At 47.4% G+C, this 21,325-nt stretch overlaps 1 protein-coding gene across 1 annotated transcript in view; it reads right to left on the bottom strand.

The window, feature by feature from the left end:
- The window catches only part of DNAI3 (dynein axonemal intermediate chain 3), a 174,089-nt gene that overhangs the window by 20,702 nt on the left and 132,062 nt on the right, over positions 1-21,325 (bottom strand). The window contains exons 17-19 of the mRNA XM_088463700.1: positions 15,726-15,813; positions 9,726-9,856; positions 5,144-5,207 (exon numbers count right to left, since the gene is read on the bottom strand). Of these exons, the coding sequence (XP_088319826.1) occupies positions 5,144-5,207; positions 9,726-9,856; positions 15,726-15,813 (283 nt within the window). The remainder of the gene's footprint in view (positions 1-5,143; positions 5,208-9,725; positions 9,857-15,725; positions 15,814-21,325) is intronic.

The raw sequence follows: 21,325 nt of genomic DNA, 5'->3' as shown, positions 1-21,325 counted from the left end.
TCTCTCTCTATTCCCAACTCTGCATCAGGCCCTGTGCCCATACAGGGATGTCCATGGTCAGCAGTAGTACTCAGGTAGGATGGAGCATTTAAACAATGCTCAGTTGGTATGTGCAAAGAAAACATTCCCAGCACCATTACACCCCCAGCCTGAGCCACAGACACACGGCCAGATGGATTCAGCACTATTACACCCCCAGCCCGAGCCACTGACACACGGTCAGATGGATTCAGCACCATTACACCCCCAGCCTGAGCCACTGACACACGGCCAGATGGATCTAGCACCATTACACCCCCCAGCCTGAGCCACCGACACACGGCCAGATGGATCCAGCACCATTACACCTCCCAGCCTGAGCCACTGACACACGGCCAGATGGATCCAGCACCATTACACCCCCCAGCCTGAGCCACTGACACACGGTCAGATGGATCCAGCACCATTACACCCCCCAGCCTGAGCCACTGACACATGGCAGAATGGATTCAGCACCATTACACCCCCAGCCTGAGCCACTGACACATGGTCAGATGGATCCAGCACCATTACACCCCCCAGCCTGACACACGCCCAGATGGATCCAGCACCAATACACCCCCAGCCTGAGCCACTGACACATGGCCAGATGGATTCAGCACCATTACACCCCCAGCCTGAGCCACTGACACACGGTCAGATGGATCCAGCACCATTACACCCCCCAGCTGACACATGGCCAGATGGATCCAGCACCAATACACCCCCAGCCTGAGCCACTGACACATGGCCGAATGGATTCAGCACCATTACACCCCCAGCCTGAGCCACTGACACATGGCCGAATGGATTCAGCACCATTACACCGCCAGCCTGAGCCACTGAAACACGGCCAGATGGATCCAGCACCATTACACCCCCCAGCCTGAGCCGCTTACACACGGCCAGATGGATCCAGCACCATTACACCCCCAGCCTGAGCCACTGACACACGGTCAGATGGATCCAGCACCATTACACCTCCCAGCCTGAGCCACTGACACACGGCCAGATGGATCCAGCACCATTACAGCCCCAGATTGAGCCGCTGACACACGGCCGCATGGATCCATCTTATTTACACCAAATGTGTTGCCGCAGAACGAGATCTCTTGGACCAGGTGCCGTTTGTGCAATCTTCGTTTGTACCGTGTTGGTAATTCTGTGCCCACTGTAGCTTCAGTGTCCTGTTCTTAGCAGACAGGAGAGGGACCCGATGGAGACTTCTGCTCCTGCTGCCCATCCAGCATAGGCTGGACATACTGAGCGTTCCGAGAGGCTCATCTGCATGACACTGCTGTAACGTGTGATTATGGTTATATCATGTCCAGGCTGTCTGGTCCCGTTACTTACCTGACATTTCCACATGGACTGAACAGGAAAGAAGACTCCACCATCTTATATCACTATCGTGTCACATCTCACAGTATGCTGGGGCAAAAGTACATCTTATATCACTATCGTGTCACATCTCACACTATCCTGGGGCATAAGTACATCTTATATCACTATTGTGTCACATGTCACACTATCCTGGGGCATAAGTACATCTTATATCACTATCGTGTCACACTATCCAGGGGCATAAGTACATCTTATATCACTATTGTGTCACATGTCACACTATCCTGGGGCATAAGTACATCTTATATCACTATCGTGTCACATCTCACACTATCCTGGGGCATAAGTACATCTTATATCACTATTGTGTCACATGTCACACTATCCTGGGGCATAAGTACATCTTATATCACTATCGTGTCACATCTATACACTATCCTGGGGCATAAGTAGATCTTATATCACTATCGTGTCACATCTATACACTATCCTGGGTGCATAAGTAGATCTTATATCACTATCATGTCACATCTATACACTATCCTGGGGCATAAGTAGATCTTATACACTATCGTGTCACATCTATACACTATCCTGGGGCATAAATACATCTTATATCACTAACGTGTCACATCTCACACTATCCTGGGGCATAAGTACATCTTATATCACTATTGTGTCACATGTCACACTATCCTGGGGCATAAGTACATCTTATATCACTAACGTGTCACATCTCACACTATCCTGGGGCATAAGTACATCTTATATCACTAATGTGTCACATCTCACACTATCCTGGGGCATAAGTACATCTTATATCACTAATGTGTCACATCTCACACTATCCTGGGGCATAAGTAGATCTTATATCACTATCGTGTCACAGTATCCCGGGGCATAAGTACATCTTATATCACTATCGTGTTACATGTCACACTATCCTGGGGCATAAGTACATCTTATATCACTAAGTGTCACATGTCACACTATCCTGGGGCATAAGTAAATCTTATATCACTATCGTGTCACATCTATACACTATCCTAGGGGATAAGTACATCTTATATCACTAACGTGTCACATCTCACACTATCCTGGGGCATAAGTACATCTTATATCACTATCGTGTCACACTATCCTGGGGCATAAGTACATCTTATATCACTAACGTGTCACATCTATACACTATCCTGGGGCATAAGTACATCTTATATCACTATCGTGTCAGATCTCACACTATCCTGTGTGCATAAGTACATCTTATATCACTATCGTGTCACATCTATACACTATCCTGGGGCATAAGTAGATCTTATATCACTATCGTGTCACATCTATACACTATCCTGGGTGCATAAGTAGATCTTATATCACTATCATGTCACATCTATACACTATCCTGGGGCATAAGTAGATCTTATACACTACCGTGTCACATCTATACACTATCCTGGGGCATAAGTACATCTTATATCACTAAGTGTCACATGTCACACTATCCTGGGGCATAAGTACATCTTATATCACTATCGTGTCACACTATCCTGGGGCATAAGTACATCTTATATCACTAACGTGTCACATCTATACACTATCCTGGGGCATAAGTACATCTTATATCACTATCGTGTCAGATCTCACACTATCCTGTGTGCATAAGTACATCTTATATCACTATCGTGTCACATCTATACACTATCCTGGGGCATAAGTAGATCTTATATCACTATCGTGTCACATCTATACACTATCCTGGGTGCATAAGTAGATCTTATATCACTATCATGTCACATCTATACACTATCCTGGGGCATAAGTAGATCTTATACACTATCGTGTCACATCTATACACTATCCTGGGGCATAAATACATCTTATATCACTAACGTGTCACATCTCACACTATCCTGGGGCAGAAGTACATCTTATATCACTATTGTGTTACATCTCACACTATCCTGGGGCATCAGTACATCTTATATCACTAACGTGTCACATCTCACACTATCCTGGGGCATAAGTACATCTTATATCACTAACGTGTCACATCTCACACTATCCTGGGGCATAAGTACATCTTATATCACTATCGTGTCACATCTCACACTATCCTGGGGCATAAGTACATCTTATATCACTATCGTGTCACACTATCCTGGGGCATAAGTACATCTTATATCACTATTGTGTCACACTATCATGGGGTATAAGTACATCTTATATCACTACGTGTCACATCTCACACTATCCTGGGGCATAAGTACATCTTATATCACTATCGTGTCAGATCTCACACTATCCTGGGTGCATAAGTAGATCTTATATCACTATCATGTCACATCTATACACTATCCTGGGGCATAAGTAGATCTTATATCACTATCGTGTCACACCTATACACTATCCTGGGGCATAAGTAGATCTTATATCACTATCGTGTCACATCTCACACTATCCTGGGGCATAAGTACATCTTATATCACTATCATGTCACACTATCCTGGGGCATAAGTACATCTTATATCACTATCGTGTCACACTATCCTGGGGCATAAGTACATCTTATATCACTATTGTGTCACATCTCACACTATCCTGGGGCATAAGTACATCTTATATCACTATCGTGTCAGATCTCACACTATCCTGGGTGCATAAGTACATCTTATATCACTATCGTGTCACACTATCCTGGGGCATAAGTACATCTTATATCACTATCGTGTCACATCTCACACTATCCTGGGGCATAAGTACATGTTATATCACTATTGTGTCACATGTCACACTATCCTGGGGCATAAGTACATCTTATATCACTATCGTGTCACACTATCCTGGGGCATAAGTACATCTTATATCACTAACGTGTCACATCTATACACTACCCTGGGGCATAAGTACATCTTATATCACTATCGTGTCACACTATCCTGGGGCATAAGTACATCTTATATCACTATCGTGTCACATCTATACACTACCCTGGGGCATAAGTACATCTTATATCACTATTGTGTCACACTATCCTGGGGCATAAGTACATCTTATATCACTATCATGTCACATCTCACACTATCCTGGGGCATAAGTACATCTTATATCACTATCGTGTCACATCTATACACTACCCTGGGGCATAAGTACATCTTATATCACTATCGTGTCACCTCTATACACTATCCTGAGGCATAAGTACATCTTATATCACTATCGTGTCAGATCTCACACTATCCTGGGTGCATAAGTACATCTTATATCACTATCGTGTCACATCTATACACTATCCTGGGGCATAAGTACATCTTATGTCACTATCGTGTCACATCTCACACTATCCTGGGGCATAAGTAGATCTTATATCACTATCGTGTCACATCTCACACTATCCTGGGGCATAAGTACATCTTATATCACTAACGTGTCACATCTCACACTATCCTGGGGCATAAGTATATCTTATATCACTATCGTGTCACATCTGCATGCTGTTGTGGGCCATACTGTAAGTACATACGGTGAGAATGTTAATGTATTTGAGTTGGTTGCATCTTGTGAGACCCTGTATACATCACTGGGGGCGGGAGAGCCTGTATACATCACTGGGGGCGGGAGACCCTGTATACATCACTGACGGCGGGAGTCCCTGTATACATCACTGGGGACGGGAGACCCTGTATACATCACTGGTGGCGGGAGACCCTGTATACATCACTGGGGGCGGGAGTCCCTGTATACATCCCCTGACATGTAACATGGCAGATGTAACCCCACTTACTGAGAAGCCGTCCCGAATCCCCGTCTTTCTCCATCTTCCAGTCTGTGTATAGCAGCACCCCGTCCTGCAATCAGATGGATGGAGGGAGCAGGAGTTAGTGCGCACTTAGGGCTCGCTGCGGGAAATGTGATGCGTTAGCTGCAGATATACGGGAAATGTGACGCTTCAGGCTGCGGCTTACGCACATAATTTTAGCTTTGCCATTAGGGACCATCGTATGGCATCGCAGTGCTCATTCCGCTGCGTTTTATTTTATTTCCAGCCATAGGGTGTGATTCAGAGGTGGCCGCAGTGGCGATGTCGGAAGCAAGCGCCAATGTTTTAAGTCTGCATCTGAGTCACACTGCGCATGTGTCCCAATGATTACCACCGGGGGAAGCAGAACGAATTTGGAAGCAGAGAAAGGACATTTCAGCGGGCGTTTCTGGGTAGTAATGGGGTGGCTGGTCAGACGCGGGCGTGTCAGAATCAAAATTGTACTGAATTCCGCGGCCGCGTTCAGACGGACATTCTGTGCCTTCATAGGCTGGTGCAACGTCCGATAATGTGTCCGATGTGCACCGAAGGGGTGTCTTTGTACGCCCAGCGGCAGATTAGCGCCATAACCAGTGGGTGTCTGTACGAATCCCATTGGCTGCGGCATTAGCATAAAGAGACGCCGCTGTGTTGGAATTAGCGTCCATCTCTGAAGCAGCACGGAGCCAGGAATAACGGTAGTAGTAGTAACCTGTGATCCTGACATTGTCCATCACGTTCAGGCATGAAAGCGGCTGGCACTAAGTTATCTTATTGTTTGTGCCATTTAACACCTGGTTGCACATTGGCAAAGTGACGCTCATCGCTGCGCCAACACGCACGTACAGGGCCGCCAAGAGCCAAGGTGGGCCCCGGTAATAGGGGGCGTGGCCTAATCTCGGGAGGCGTGGCCACGCCCCCTTGCCAAAAAATTTAAAATAAAAAAGATTTGCAGCACAGCAAAGTGGCGCTGCGCGCCAGGGAGGGGGGCGCTCTGAGCCCCCTCAGCCCGGCGCAAAGCCAGGGGGGGCGCGATCAGTGTGATCGCTCCCCCGCACAGGCATAGGAGACTGCTGTGGCTGCTGTGAGGGAGGGGGGGGCGGCGTCGGACCCGAGCCCCCGCCGGGCCCCTCAGGAAGCCTGGGTAATCTGTACCAGCTCCCCCCCCTTCCTCTCGGCGCCCCTGCGCACGTAACGGTAACTCAAGATCTGCAGCTCATCTCTGTGGCTAATGCTTCGTATGTATCAGAATTCTGCACAGGCTAAGAACCCTCAAATTCAGGTGTATTAATGATATCTAATATTACTGTGCCTCGTATGTGTATGTCTATGTAGATATTTTCTTGTATTGATGTGCGACACTTCTGCCTACAACCTTTTTCTACGTTTTTTGACATGCGCTGGATCCCCTCACTACAGTATGTGACGGTTATATCCGTGTTTGCTTTATCAGAATAGCGTCTCTGTTGGTTGCCGTGCAGCGGGGACCCTTCTATGCTTTTTTAGTTAGCGCTGTGCTTATCTCACTTCCAGTTAAGTTGATTGGCGTGTTACGCTGTCTCCGGAGTACCAGGTTTTGTTCTATGCTGGCGCCTTGCTACAGGTGAGTGCATTTTTGTTAATGGTTGTGGGTATAAGTTTAGTCCTTGGAGCTCTCTCTGATCAGTCCATGATTAAGGTGCAAAGAAAAGCACCGAAACGTCAGTCGGACTGAGAGTGACATCATCTAACGGGGATGACCTTATGGACTTACTGGAACTCTTTTGATCACTTTGACCACCCTGACACTTATGCGGAGTATCATGATTGAAACTATTTACTGTCATACCTCGATGTCCTTTTTTTGAGAGATATACAGTCAGGTGCATAAATATTGGGGCATTGACAGAATTTTCATATTTTGGCTTCTATTCACCACCACAATGGCTTTGAAATGAAACAAACAAGATGTGATTTACCTGCAGACTTTCACATTTAATTTGAGGGTAATTACATCCAAATCAGGTGAACGGTGTAGGAATTACAACAGTTTCAATATGTGCCTCCCACTTTTTAAGGGGCCAAAACTAATGGGACTATCAACTCAAAACTATTTCATGGACAGGTGTGGGCTATTCCCTCGTTATTCATTATCAATTAAGCAGGTAAAAGGTCTGGAGTTGATTCTAAGTGTGACACTTGCTTTTGGAATCAGTTGCTGTCGACTCTCAATATGAGATCCAAAGAGTTTTCCAAACAACATCTAAAAAGGCCATTACAGTTCTGGAACAACATCCTATGGACAGATGAGACAAAGATCAACTTGTACCAGAGTGATGGGAAGAGTAGTAGTATGGAGAAGGAAAGGAACTGCTCATGATCCAAAACATACCACCTCATCAGTGAAGCATGGTGGTGGTAGTGTCATGGCGTGGGCATGTATGGCTGCCAATGGAACTGGTTCCCTTGTATTTATTGATGATGTGACTGCTGACAGAAGCAGCAGAATGAATTCTGAAGTGTTTCGGGCAATATTATATGCTCATATTCAGTCAAATGCTTCAGAACTCATTGGACGGTGCTTCACAGTGCAGATGGACAATGACCAGAAGCATACTGCAAAAGCAACCAAAGAGTTTTTTAAGGCTAAAAAGTGGAATGTTATGCAATGGCCAAGTCAATCCCCTGACCTGAATCCGATTGAGCATGCATTTCACTTGATGAGGACAAAACTGAAGGGAAAATGCCCCAAGAACAAGCAGGAACTGAAGACATGTGCAGTAGAGGCCTGGCAGAGCATCACCAGGGATGAAACCCAGCGTCTGGTGATGTCTATGCGTTCCAGACTTCAGGCTGTAATTGCCTGCAAAGGATTTGCAACAGAGTATTAAAAAGTGAAAGTTAGATTTAGGATTGTTTAGTTTGTCCCATTACTTTTGGCCCCTTAAAAAGTGGGAGGCACATATAGAAACCGTTATAATTCCTACACCGTTCACCTGATTTGGATGTAATTACCCTCAAATTAAATCTGAAAGTCTGCAGTTAAATCACATCTTGTTTGTTTCATTTCAAAGCCATTGTGGTGGTGAATAGAGGCCAAAATATGACAATTCTGTCAATGTCCCAATATTTATGCACCTGACTGTACCTTATCTATGCTGCTACTTTTTTCTCTGTCTTTATAAAATATTTTTGCATTTTGATTGGATGCACTGGCTCTTCTTTTGAACTCTTCTAATACATAGTATGTGCCATGCACTCCGTGTTATATGGACTGTAGTGTGTGCAACAGGCTTTTCTGCTTATATATATATATATATATATTATTTGTGTAATGAAATGCACTTTATAATGTGTACAGTATGCTGAAAAACAGCCCCACACCATGGTGTTCCCACCTCCACTGTTAATATGGTGTTTTTGGGGTGATGCGCAGTGCCATTTCTCCTTCAAACATGGTGTGTATTATGGCATCCAAAAAGTTCAATTTTGGTCTCATCTGACCAGACTATATTCTCCCAGTATTTCACAGACTTGTCCAAATGTTGTGCAGCAAACTTTAAACGAGCTTCAACAAGTTTTTTCTTCAGCAATGGAGTCTTGCGTGGTGAGCGTGCATACAGGCCATGGTGGGTGAGTACATTACTTATGGTTTTCTATGAAACAATTGTACCTGCTAATTCCAGGTATTTCTGAAGCTCTCCACAAGTGGTCCTTGGCTCTTGGACAAGTCCTCTGATAATTATTTTCACTCCTCTGTCAAAAATCTTGCGAGCAGCACCTGGTCGTGCGAAATGATGTTCTTTCCACTTCCGGATTATGGCCCCACCAGTGCTCACTGAAACACTTAGAAGTTTGGAAATCCTTCTGTGACCAATGCCATCAGTATGTTTTGCAACAATAAGGTTGTGAAGGTCTTGAGAGAGCTCTTTGCTTTAACCCATCATGAGATGTTTCTTGTGTGATACCTTGGTAATGAGACACCTTTTTATAGGCCATCAGTTGGGACTGAACCAGTTTATATTAACTTGCACTGACAAGGGGCAGGATTGCTCTCTAATTACTGATAGATTTCAGCTGGTGTCTTGGCTTTCCATGCCTTTTTGCACCTCCTTTTCTTCATGTGTTCAATACTTCTTCCCGGTGTCACTTCACATTATTACACATAACTTAATTTATGGACATCTATGGTTTGATATCTTTGTATGTGTGGATTGCATGGGTTGTTGCTGACATTTGGTGAAAATTTCATTACAATGGCCCCATTACATATATATTTACTGAGAAAAATGTTGATGTGTTCAATACTTATTTTACCCGCTGTATCTGCTCCTCACTGTACGATAGATGACAGATGCCCAACAGCCATATGCTTGATACCCAAAAGTCCAGCAAAATAGATAGGGAGAGGAAATGTGTCTATCAAAGTACAAGTAGCCACAGAATAAGTACCAGGGACACTAATACACGGTTTGGTACTTTGTGGTTGTGTTTTGGTCTGATTTAGTCAGTCTGTATCCTCTGCATGTGTGTGATTAGCTAAGGTCATCACATCCTATGTCTATATCTAAAGAAGGAAATAACTTACTTCAGTTGCAGCAAAATAATTTGTGCTGACATCCTCCAGGATTTTGGCATTTTTGGCTGAAGCTGCTCTTAAAGTTCTGTAGTTTATTCCCCCTTCAGACTTCTCCTCTTTAACCTGGGTCTTCAGTTTGTCTGCAGAGAGGAGGAGAACACATGATATAACCGGTATACTAGGGATGGTCACAGACGGACGCCAGACTGACAGGAGGTAGGACCCCGCAGCCACAAATCAATCGTAACTTTAGGGAAGAGATTAGGCAGGAGTTGTGGTTACACTCTTCTGATTGGGAGGCTGAACCACCATTGCTCATTAATGGTATGCCTAGTACCCGGCAGCACAAGTCTGTGTGATGTGTAACACCGGGAACAGCAGACCCGGGCTCATTAATGACATGCCTAGTACCCGGTAGCACAAGTCTGTGTGATGTGTAACACTGGGAACAGCAGACCCGGGCTCATTAATGGCATGCCTAGTACCCGGTAGCACAAGTCTGTGTGATGTGTAACACTGGGAACAGCAGACCCAGGCTCATTAATGGCATGCCTAGTACCCGGCAGCACAAGTCTGTGTGATGTGTAACACTGGGAACAGCAGACCCGGACTCATTAATGGCATGCCTAGTACCTGGCAGTACAAGTCTGTGTGATGTGTAACACTGGGAACAGCAGACCCAGGCTCATTAATGGCATGCCTAGTACCCGGCAGCACAAGTCTGTGTGATGTGTAACACTAGGAACAGCAGACCCGGGCTCAGTAATGACATGCCTAGTACCCGGCAGCACAAGACTGTGTGACGTGTAACACTGGGAACAGCAGACCCGGGCTCATTAATGGCATGCCTAGTACCCGGCAGCACAAGTCTGTGTGATGTGTAACACTGGGAACAGCAGACCCGGGCTCATTAATGGCATGCCTAGTACCCGGCAGCACAAGTCTGTGTGATGTGTAACACTGGGAACAGCAGACCCGGGCTCAGTAATGGTATGCCTAGTACCCGGCAGCACAAGTCTGTGTGATGTGTAACACCGGGAACAGCAGACCCGGGCTCACTAATGGCATGCCTAGTACCCGGCAGCACAAGTCTGTGTGATGTGTAACACCGGGAACAGCAGACCCGGGCTCATTAATGGCATGCCTAGTACCCGGCAGCACAAGTCTGTGTGATGTGTAACACCGGGAACAGCAGACCCGGGCTCATTAATGACATGCCTAGTACCCGGTAGCACAAGTCTGTGTGATGTGTAACACTGGGAACAGCAGACCCGGGCTCATTAATGGCATGCCTAGTACCCGGTAGCACAAGTCTGTGTGATGTGTAACACTGGGAACAGCAGACCCAGGCTCATTAATGGCATGCCTAGTACCCGGCAGCACAAGTCTGTGTGATGTGTAACACTGGGAACAGCAGACCCGGACTCATTAATGGCATGCCTAGTACCCGGCAGTACAAGTCTGTGTGATGTGTAACACTGGGAACAGCAGACCCAGGCTCATTAATGGCATGCCTAGTACCCGGCAGCACAAGTCTGTGTGATGTGTAACACTAGGAACAGCAGACCCGGGCTCAGTAATGACATGCCTAGTACCCGGCAGCACAAGACTGTGTGACGTGTAACACTGGGAACAGCAGACCCGGGCTCATTAATGGCATGCCTAGTACCCGGCAGCACAAGTCTGTGTGATGTGTAACACCGGGAACAGCAGACCCGGGCTCACTAATGGCATGCCTAGTACCCGGCAGCACAAGTCTGTGTGATGTGTAACACCGGGAACAGCAGACCCGGGCTCATTAATGGCATGCCTAGTACCCGGCAGCACAAGTCTGTGTGATGTGTAACACCGGGAACAGCAGACCCGGGCTCATTAATGGCATGCCTAGTACCCGGCAGCACAAGTCTGTGTGATGTGTAACACTGGGAACAGCAGACCCGGGCTCATTAATGGCATGCCTAGTACCCGGAAACACAAGTCTGTGTGATGTGTAACACTGGGAACAGCAGACCCGGGCTCATTAATGGCATGCCTAGTACCCGGCAGCACAAGTCTGTGTGATGTGCAACACTGGGAACAGCAGACCCGGGCTCACTAATGGCATGCCTAGTACCCGGCAGCACAAGTCTGTGTGATGTGTAACACTGGGAACAGCAGACCCAGGCTCAGTAATGGCATGCCTAGTACCTGGCAGTACAAGTCTGTGTGATGTGTAACACTGGGAACAGCAGACCCAGGCTCAGTAATGGCATGCCTAGTACCCGGCAGTACTAGTCTGTGTGATGTGTAACACTGGGAACAGCAGACCCGGGCTCATTAATGACATGCCTAGTACCCGGCAGTACAAGTCTGTGTGATGTGTAACACAGGGAACAGCAGACCCAGGCTCAGTAATGGCATGCCTAGTACCCGGCAGCACAAGTCTGTGTGATGTGTAACACTGGGAACAGCAGACCCGGGCTCATTAATGGCATGCCTAGTACCCGGCAGCACAAGTCTGTGTGATGTGTAACACTGGGAACAGCAGACCCAGGCTCAGTAATGGCATGCCTAGTACCCGGCAGTACAAGTCTGTGTGATGTGTAACACTGGGAACAGCAGACCCGGGCTCATTAATGGCATGCCTAGTACCCGGCAGCACAAGTCTGTGTGATGTGTAACACTGGAGCCAGCCTGATCCAATCTAACACTTTATAACCAGGATACAGACTATCCCAAAGGGACTTATCTATGCATCTGTCATGCGCATTCTTTGGTAGCTTACGATGATGCGGCAGAACCTCGCCACTAACTGCAATTTGCGACTTAAGGTTAATGCACAAATACTTTCTGCATTATATACACAAATCTTCCTAAAGAAAGCAGAAATGATAACACCAGATGGACATTATCTATAGGAGTTTATACGATAACATATACAGTGACACTGACCTCTTGCCAGGTGCTGAGAATTCCATGGTTGGGCAATATTTGGGATTGGGGGTAATATTATATCAGTAAGAATGTGCGTTTTCTCATACAATAAATAGTTTCTCTGCAAAATGTGTCTCTAATACATATAAAACTCTTACACTTTATATACATATAACAGGATCTTAGTGACTTCAACATGTGTTATTTATCAGCAAGATGAGTACATTGCAGATTATTTCCCTTACAGTCATTCCATACCCCCGAGGGGCACGGTCCCACACATATAAGCACATAAGTCATGGTTCCTGTGAAGACAGGCGGCATTAGACATAGTAAATCAGATGAGAAGGTGTAAGGTCCCGTTGCCCCAGCTCTCAGTGCTGGGTGATAACATGGACACAGAATGAGGAAGAGGCTGGTGGATGCCAGGGGAAGCGTTGGCTGAGACTCTGGAATGCTGTAAACAAGGCCGGCAGTGCGGCATTCCTCCCTGTGCTCCTTATATAGTACTAGTGCTGCACACATTCCTGCAGAAGGCTGGGGATCAGTGCTGCAGGATGCAGCCTAGAAAGTCAGGATATTGTTCTGGAATAGAGCAGAATTCAGAGAACGGATGTGACCTTAGTGGGAAGAGATGTAGCGGGGGCTAGAAGGGTGGTGGGCCCCCTAAGTAAGCTGCTATTGGATCCAGATTCACCAAGTTACGTTCCTTGTTAGGCTCAGTAAGGACAGAGCTCCGTCTGCAGAGCTTTGTATGTCTACGTGCGGCGCGCTGGAGAGGTGCAGGGGAGGATGGTAACAAGGGGTGACAGAAATTAGGGTACAATAAGGAAAAAGTACAAGGATGAGCAGAAATCCAGTTCATGTCTGCAACTATTGGCAGGGACAGAGCTCCCTGGACCAGTACAGATCTTCAGGCAAAATGCAACATGCAGTAGCAGCAGACTGTGGTGTGTCCTTCTACATTAGGTAGTAAATGGGGAGCAATCTCAGCACATATCTTCCAGCGCATTGTACTATAAGCTGGGCCAAGCAGTCTCCTGGACACTTAGGGGTCTATTTACTAAGCAGAATGAAAAGTGATAAGGTACCAGCCAATCAGCTCCCAACTGTCATCTCACAGGCTGTGTTTGAAAAATGACAGTTGGGAGCTGATTGGCTGGTACCTTATCACTTTCTTATCACTGTTCACTCTGTCTCCTAACACTGCTTAGTAAATAGACCCCTTATCTAATGACATGTAACACAAACCGATGCTGGAGGCTGCTCCATCTATACAATATATATAAGGTGCAGAATGTATGGGGGGGAAGCACAGATGGTGTAGTGGTTAGCATTACTGCCTCACAGCTGGGTTGTGGATTCAATTCCCACTATAGCGCTAATTGTGTGGAGTTTGTATGTTCTCCCTGTGCTTGCGTGGGTTTCCTCCGGGTGCATCGGTTTCCTCCCACACTCCAATAATATACTAGTACGTTAATTGGCTAGTAACAAATAAAATAGCCCTAGTGTGTAAATAAGAGCATGTACATGTGATGGGGAATATAGAGTGTAAGCACTGGGGCAGGGAGTGATGTGACCCCTAGTGTGTATGTGTGTGACCATGTGATGGGGAATATAGAGTGTAAGCACTGGGGCAGGGAGTGATGTGACCCCTAGTGTGTAAGTGTGTGACCATGTGATGGGGAATATAGAGTGTAAGCACTAGGCCAGGGAGTGATGTGACCCCTAGTGTGTATGTGTGTGACCATGTGATGGGGTATATAGAGTGTAAGCAGCACTGGGGCAGGGAGTGATGTGACCCCTAGTGTGTATGTGTGTGACCATGTGATGGGGAATACAGAGTGTAAGCACTGGGGCAGGGAGTGATGTGACTCCTAGTGTGTATGTGTGTGACCATGAGATGGGGAATATAGAGTGTAAGCACTGGGGCAGGGAGTGATGTGACCTCTTTTGTGTATGTGTGTGACCATGTGATGGGGAATATAGAGCGTAAGCACTGGGGCAGGGAGTGATGTGACCCCTAGTGTGTATGTGTGTGACCATGTGATGGGGAATATAGAGTGTAAGCACTGGGGCAGGGAGTGATGTGACCCCTAGTGTGTATGTGTGTGACCATGTGATGGGGAATATAGAGTGTAAGCACTGGGGCAGGGAGTGATGTGACCCCTAGTGTGTATGTGTGTGACCATGTGATGGGGAAAATAGAGTGTAAGCAGCACTGGGGCAGGGAGTGATGTGACCCCTAGTGTGTATGTGTGTGACCATGTGATGGGGAATATAGAGTGTAAGCACTGGGGCAGGGGGTGATGTGACCCCTAGTGTGTATGTGTGTGACCATGTGATGGGGAATATAGAGTGTAAGCACTGGGGCAGGGAGTGATGTGACCCCTAGTGTGTATGTGTGTGACCATGTGATGGGGAATATAGAGTGTAAGCACTGGGGCAGGGAGTGATGTGACCCCTAGTGTGTATGTGTGTGACCATGTGATGGGGAATATAGAGTGTAAGCACTGGGGCAGGGAGTGATGTGACCCCTAGTGTGTAAGTGTGTGACCATGTGATGGGGAATATAGAGTGTAAGCACTAGGCCAGGGAGTGATGTGACCCCTAGTGTGTATGTGTGTGACCATGTGATAGGGAATATTACACTACAGAGGCATCCTCCGGAGACCCATAATGTTAAACTACAGAGAGATCCTCCGGAGATACACAATGTTACACTACAGAGGCATCCTCCAGAGACCCATAATGTTACACTACAGAGACATCCTCCGGAGACCCATTATGTTACACTACAGAGGTATCCTCCGGAGACCCATTATGTTACACTACAGAGGCATCCTCCGGAGACCCATTATGTTACACTACAGAGACATCCTCCGGAGACCCATAATGTCACACTACAGAGACATCCTCCGGAGACCCATAATGTTACGCTACAGAGAGATCCTCCGGAGACCCATAATGTTACACTACAGAGGCATCCTCCTGAGGCCTGTTCTCACAGAGGCACCTGATTAGCTACAGACCCCCTGACACCAAGCAAGAGATTGTGCACAACCCACCACATCGCAAACTTCCCACCGATCTTACCCAGAGTCCTGCTGTGATAATGTTCCTCTCTCAGGCTCATTTTAATGGGGCTAAAGTCTCCTCCTGTGTCAGTCCTGGGAATTGAGGTCTTGAAAAAAAAATGCATAAAACAGATCACTAAATATATAGATATATTGTATATATTGTAACACAGTATAATACATTCCCGCTGCAATACTGACTCTGCAGCCGCCATTACTAACATGTGAACTGACTGCAGTCTGTGATGGAATGTAATAAATAGCGGTCAGTACGCTGGCGATTGCATCACAAGTGACATCACTACACGAATGTTAGAGATCGGGAACTGTAGGACTGTGTACCGAAGTGTCCTCTACAGGAGCCTCACACCACTGTCCCTGCCCCGACTACACCTCTGTATACAGGCATCCGCTACAGGAGCCTCACACCACTGTCCCTGCCCCGACTACACCTCTGTATACAGGCATCCGCTACAGGAGCCTCACACCACTGTCCCTGCCCTGACTACACCTCTGTATACAGGCATCCGCTACAGGAGCCTTACACCACTGTCCCTGCCCTGACTACACCTCTGTATACAGGCATCCGCTACAGGAGCCGTACACCACTGTCCCTGCCCTGACTACACCTCTGTATACAGGCATCCGCTACAGGAGCCTCACACCACTGTCCCTGCCCTGACTACACCTCTGTATACAGGCATCCGCTACAGGAGCCTCACACCACTGTCCCTGCCCTGACTACACCTCTGTATACAGGCATCCGCTACAGGAGCCTCACACCACTGTCCCTGCCCTGACTACACCTCTGTATACAGGCATCCGCTATAGGAGCCTTACACCACTGTCCCTGCCCTGACTACACCTCTGTATACAGGCATCCGCTACAGGAGCCTCACACCACTGTCCCTGCCCTGACTACACCTCTGTATACAGGCATCCGCTACAGGAGCCTTACACCACTGTCCCTGCCCTGACTACACCTCTGTATACAGAGATCCGCTACAGGAGCCTCACACCACTGTCCCTTCCCTGACTACACCTCTGTATACAGGCATCCGCTACAGGAGCCTCACACCACTGTCCCTGCCCTGACTACACCTCTGTATACAGGCATCCGCTACAGGAGCCTCACACCACTGTCCCTGCCCTGACTACACCTCTGTATACAGGCATCCGCTACAGGAGCCTCACACCACTGTCCCTGCCCTGACTACACCTCTGTATACAGGCATCCGCTACAGGAGCCTTACACCACTGTCCCTGCCCTGACTACACCTCTGTATACAGGCATCCGCTACAGGAGCCTTACACCACTGTCCCTGCCCTGACTACACCTCTGTATACAGGCATCCGCTACAGGAGCCTCACACCACTGTCCCTGCCCTGACTACACCTCTGTATACAGACATCTGCTACAGGAGCCTCACACCACTGTCCCTGCCCTGACTACACCTCTGTATACAGGCATCCGCTACAGGAGCCTCACACCACTGTCCCTGCCCTGACTACACCTCTGTATACAGGCATCCGCTACATGAGCCTCACACCACTGTCCCTGCCCTGACTACACCTCTGTATACAGGCATCCGCTACAGGAGCCTTACACCACTGTCCCTGCCCTGACTACACCTCTGTATACAGGCATCCGCTACAGGAGCCTCACACCACTGTCCCTGCCCTGACTACACCTCTGTATACAGGCATCCGCTACAAGAGCCTTACACCACTGTCCCTGCCCTGACTACACCTCTGTATACAGGCATCCGCTACAAGAGCCTTACACCACTGTCCCTGCCCTGACTACACCTCTGTATACAGGCATCCGCTACAGGAGCCTCACACCACTGTCCCTGCCCTGACTACACCTCTGTATACAGGCATCCGCTACAGGAGCCTCACACCTCTGTATAGAAGGCATAGTGAGTAGCTTGTACAGCTGAGGAGTAGAAATAACAGGGTTCTAAGCAATGAGGGATCAGACAAACGTGAGATTAGTAGTAAAGGAAAGATGGCGGAGGGCCTGGACGTTGCAGAATGTGTAGTGAGGTAATTAGATGGCAGAGTTTAGGAGCAGCACCATCCTACCCAGCCTCATCCACATCAGAGGGGCCTACGCGGAGATGGACGCAAGTTGCGTTTTTTACTCCTATCCAGTGGAAATATAAGATGCGTCCAACTCAGCTTACCGAGCAAAATGCGCCTACCGACAGTGCCCGGCATAGGACAGGAGGCGTGGCTTCAATGTGACGGCAGAAAGTGCGTAATAATCAGTATGTATGTACAGGCATTACAGCACATGGCTGGGCAGTGTAGTTCATCTATACTTATAATAGAGCTGTAATGGTTACGTCTGTACATAGACATTGTACTCCTTGTATGAACTTAATGAAACATTTTTTTCCAGAATTTTTATCTGTCTGTCGTCTGTTGCGGCATCATGCAAAAACTACGGTATGAATTTGGATTGCGTTTTAAATATTGTATAGATACGGTCTACTATACAAAATATACATCACAATATTAGATGCCATTACAGTCTTAGTTCCGCTGAGTAATAACAGACATCCACGCGAGCGAAGCGGCGGGCTAACGCTAGTAGGTAATAACATCGAAGGGAGCGTGGAAAATGAAAATCGTACAAGACGTTCATACAAAATGACTATTATTATAGTACCCAATAATAAACATATCAGTGGCCTCCTCCCCCCTTTAAAAGCCGACTACAGTATCAAACTTGTTTTATTACGGTGATCCGATCGCTCATTTCACCGTAATCCTGCGACTAGGTCACAGCAACATCATTATTAGAATATTAATTGACTTAGGAAGGCGTTCGTCGAATTCAGCAGATTAGATTTGTTATCAGTTTGCAACTTGCACCAGGACATAAATACGCGCAAGTGATCCGCCACCAGACGGTTATGTGTCTCTTCCGTACTTGGCATGGGGCGCAATTTGCGTAAACTTTGGCCGCATTTACACGTTTCCTCCCAACCCCGTCTCAGGCTCATTCGTGCAATTATAAGTGGCAAATGTGACCCAGGGCCTGATTCAGCAAGGAGCGCACGGATGCAGACGCACGCATACGTCCGCTGCGAGAATATGCTAATCGATATGTACGCACGGAGACCGCAGCACAAGATGCAGGCGCCCAGCCCCATACTAAGCCGCCCATCTCCCTTTACTCACAGTCTGATCAGCGCGCAAGATAGCGTAACCATCGGTAACATTGAGACCCATCGGACCCATATGCACAATAGTGGGTGACCTGACCTGCCACAGGATTTTGACCGCCTCCTGTGTACAGCTTATGGTATGGCTGCGTATGCCGCCACACTGCCTTAATTATGCACACCCCTATAACGGCGTTACAACGCCTGCGTTCCCCTGACCACCCCCCACAAACGGCACTACCTGTCAATCAATATCAGAGGGTTCTGCGTACACACTGCGTACCCTAACCCAATGGCACTGAGCGCACACGCAGTGCAATGCATACGCATGCGCAGTGCAAAACCATCGGCCGAGTGCGTGCGTTCTCTCCTGTGCGTTCCTTGCTGAATCCATGTCGCAACTTGGTACGCCGGCGGGGGGGGAACAAAATACGTTTACGTGCAACTCAGCATGAGCCCCAGAGAGAGGACGTCTACGTTTAATACAGGAATGTCGCAGTTCCGTATAGAATCCTGGGATCTCTGCCATTATAAAGCTGATACATTAACTTTTCAGTGCGTTTTGCATTTTGTTTGTTGGACATTTGGTCAGATAATCATTAACGAGATTCCTCCACCAGACTGGAGCTCTGACCTCTGATAATTCTCTCTCTGCAGAAGCTGAAGACAAAGGAACGGGCTCAGCCCAGACTGCACAGAGCCAGAAATTACATTTCTCCCTGAACAAATATTTGAATTTGCTGTTATGAATTCCAGCAATCCTCAATATCAGCTACACGTGATCCAGATTCCAGCCCCTTCCGTGCATTGAGCCTGGCACTGCAAACACTAATCGTATGGGTATGTAGTGAGAACGTCTCCCATCAGAAAGTCCACGGGCACAACGTCGTCATGGTCAAAATGTCATCAGTGTCGCCATTGACAATACGAGGACAACGGAAATGTGAACATTGCAATAATGTTGATATTTCCATTAGGCTTAGGTGCCCATACACTACAAGATTAAATTGAGCGATTGAACGATAACGATATCATTCAATCGTTTGCAAAAATGTCTAAAACGACCAGCGATGCGCGCTCCCGCTGGTCGTTTAGACATCTATCATCGGGTAAACATGCTGGACAATAACGTCAGGTTCAGCATGTTTGTAAATCTGGGACGTGCCTACACTGAACGAGCAGTCGGTCAGTATATAGTCATCTGCAAACGACTGCACAATTACAATATCATAATCGTGCAGTCTTTTGCCTGTCCTCTAGTGGATGGGCAGCATTAGTGATAGGGTTACCGTTAGGGTTACCGTAGTGTTAGGGTTACCGTTAGGCTTAGAGTTACCGTTAGGGTTACTGTTAGGGATAGGGTTAGAGTTATGGTTATCATTAGGCTTAGAGTTAGGGTTACCATTAGGCTTTTAGAGTTATGGTTACCATTAGGGCTACCATTAGGCTTAGAGTTACGGTTACCGTTAGGGCTACCATTAGGCTTAGAGTTACGGTTACCGTTAGGCTTAGAGTTAGGGTTACCATTAGGTTTAGACACAGAGGTTCCTCCTTGGCCCCATTATATTTAGCAGGCACAGGGGTTGCTCATTGGCCCAGTTATATTTAGCAGACACAGAGGTTCCTCCTTGGCCCAGTTATATTTAGCAGACAGAGGGGTTCCTCCTTGGCCCCGTTATATTTAGCAGACACAGGGGTTCCTCCTTGGTTCCGTTATATTTAGCAGACACAGGGGTTCCTCCTTGGTCCCGTTATATCTAGCAGACACAGGAGTTCCTCCTTGGCCCCGTTATATTTAGCACACACAGGGGTTCCTCCTTGGCCCCATTATAATTAGCAGACACAGGGGTTGCTCCTTGGCCCCGTTATATTTAGCAGACACAGAGGTTCCTCATTGGCCCAGTTATATTTAGCACACACAGGGGTTCCTCCTTGGCCCCGTTATATTTAGCAGACACAGAGGTTCCTCCTTGGTCCCGTTATATTTAGCAGACACAGGAGTTCCTCCTTGGCCCCGTTATATTTAGCACACACAGGGGTTGCTCATTGGCCCAGTTATATTTAGCAGACACAGAGGTTCCTCCTTGGCCCAGTTATATTTAGCAGACAGAGGGGTTCCTCCATGGCCCCGTTATATTTAGCAGACACAGGGGTTCCTCCTTGGCCCCGTTATATTTAGCACACACAGGGGTTGCTCATTGGCCCAGTTATATTTAGCAGACACAGAGGGGTTCCTCCATGGCCCCATTATAATTAGCAGACACAGGGGTTCCTCCTTGGCCCCGTTATATTTAGCAGACACAGGGGTTCCTCCATGGCCCCATTATATTTAGCAGACACAGGGGTTCTTCTTTGGCCCCGTCATATTTAGCAGACACAGGGGTTCCTCCTTGGCCCCATTATATTTAGCAGGCACAGGGGTTCCTCCTTGGCCCCATTATAT

The sequence above is a fragment of the Taudactylus pleione genome, unplaced genomic scaffold (assembly GCF_031769625.1).
Source record: "Taudactylus pleione unplaced genomic scaffold, aTauple2 ptg001431l, whole genome shotgun sequence".
Lineage (NCBI taxonomy): Eukaryota > Metazoa > Chordata > Amphibia > Anura > Myobatrachidae > Taudactylus > Taudactylus pleione.
Note: the sequence above shows the minus strand (reverse complement) of the source record. Positions and strands in the feature narration are given on the sequence as shown.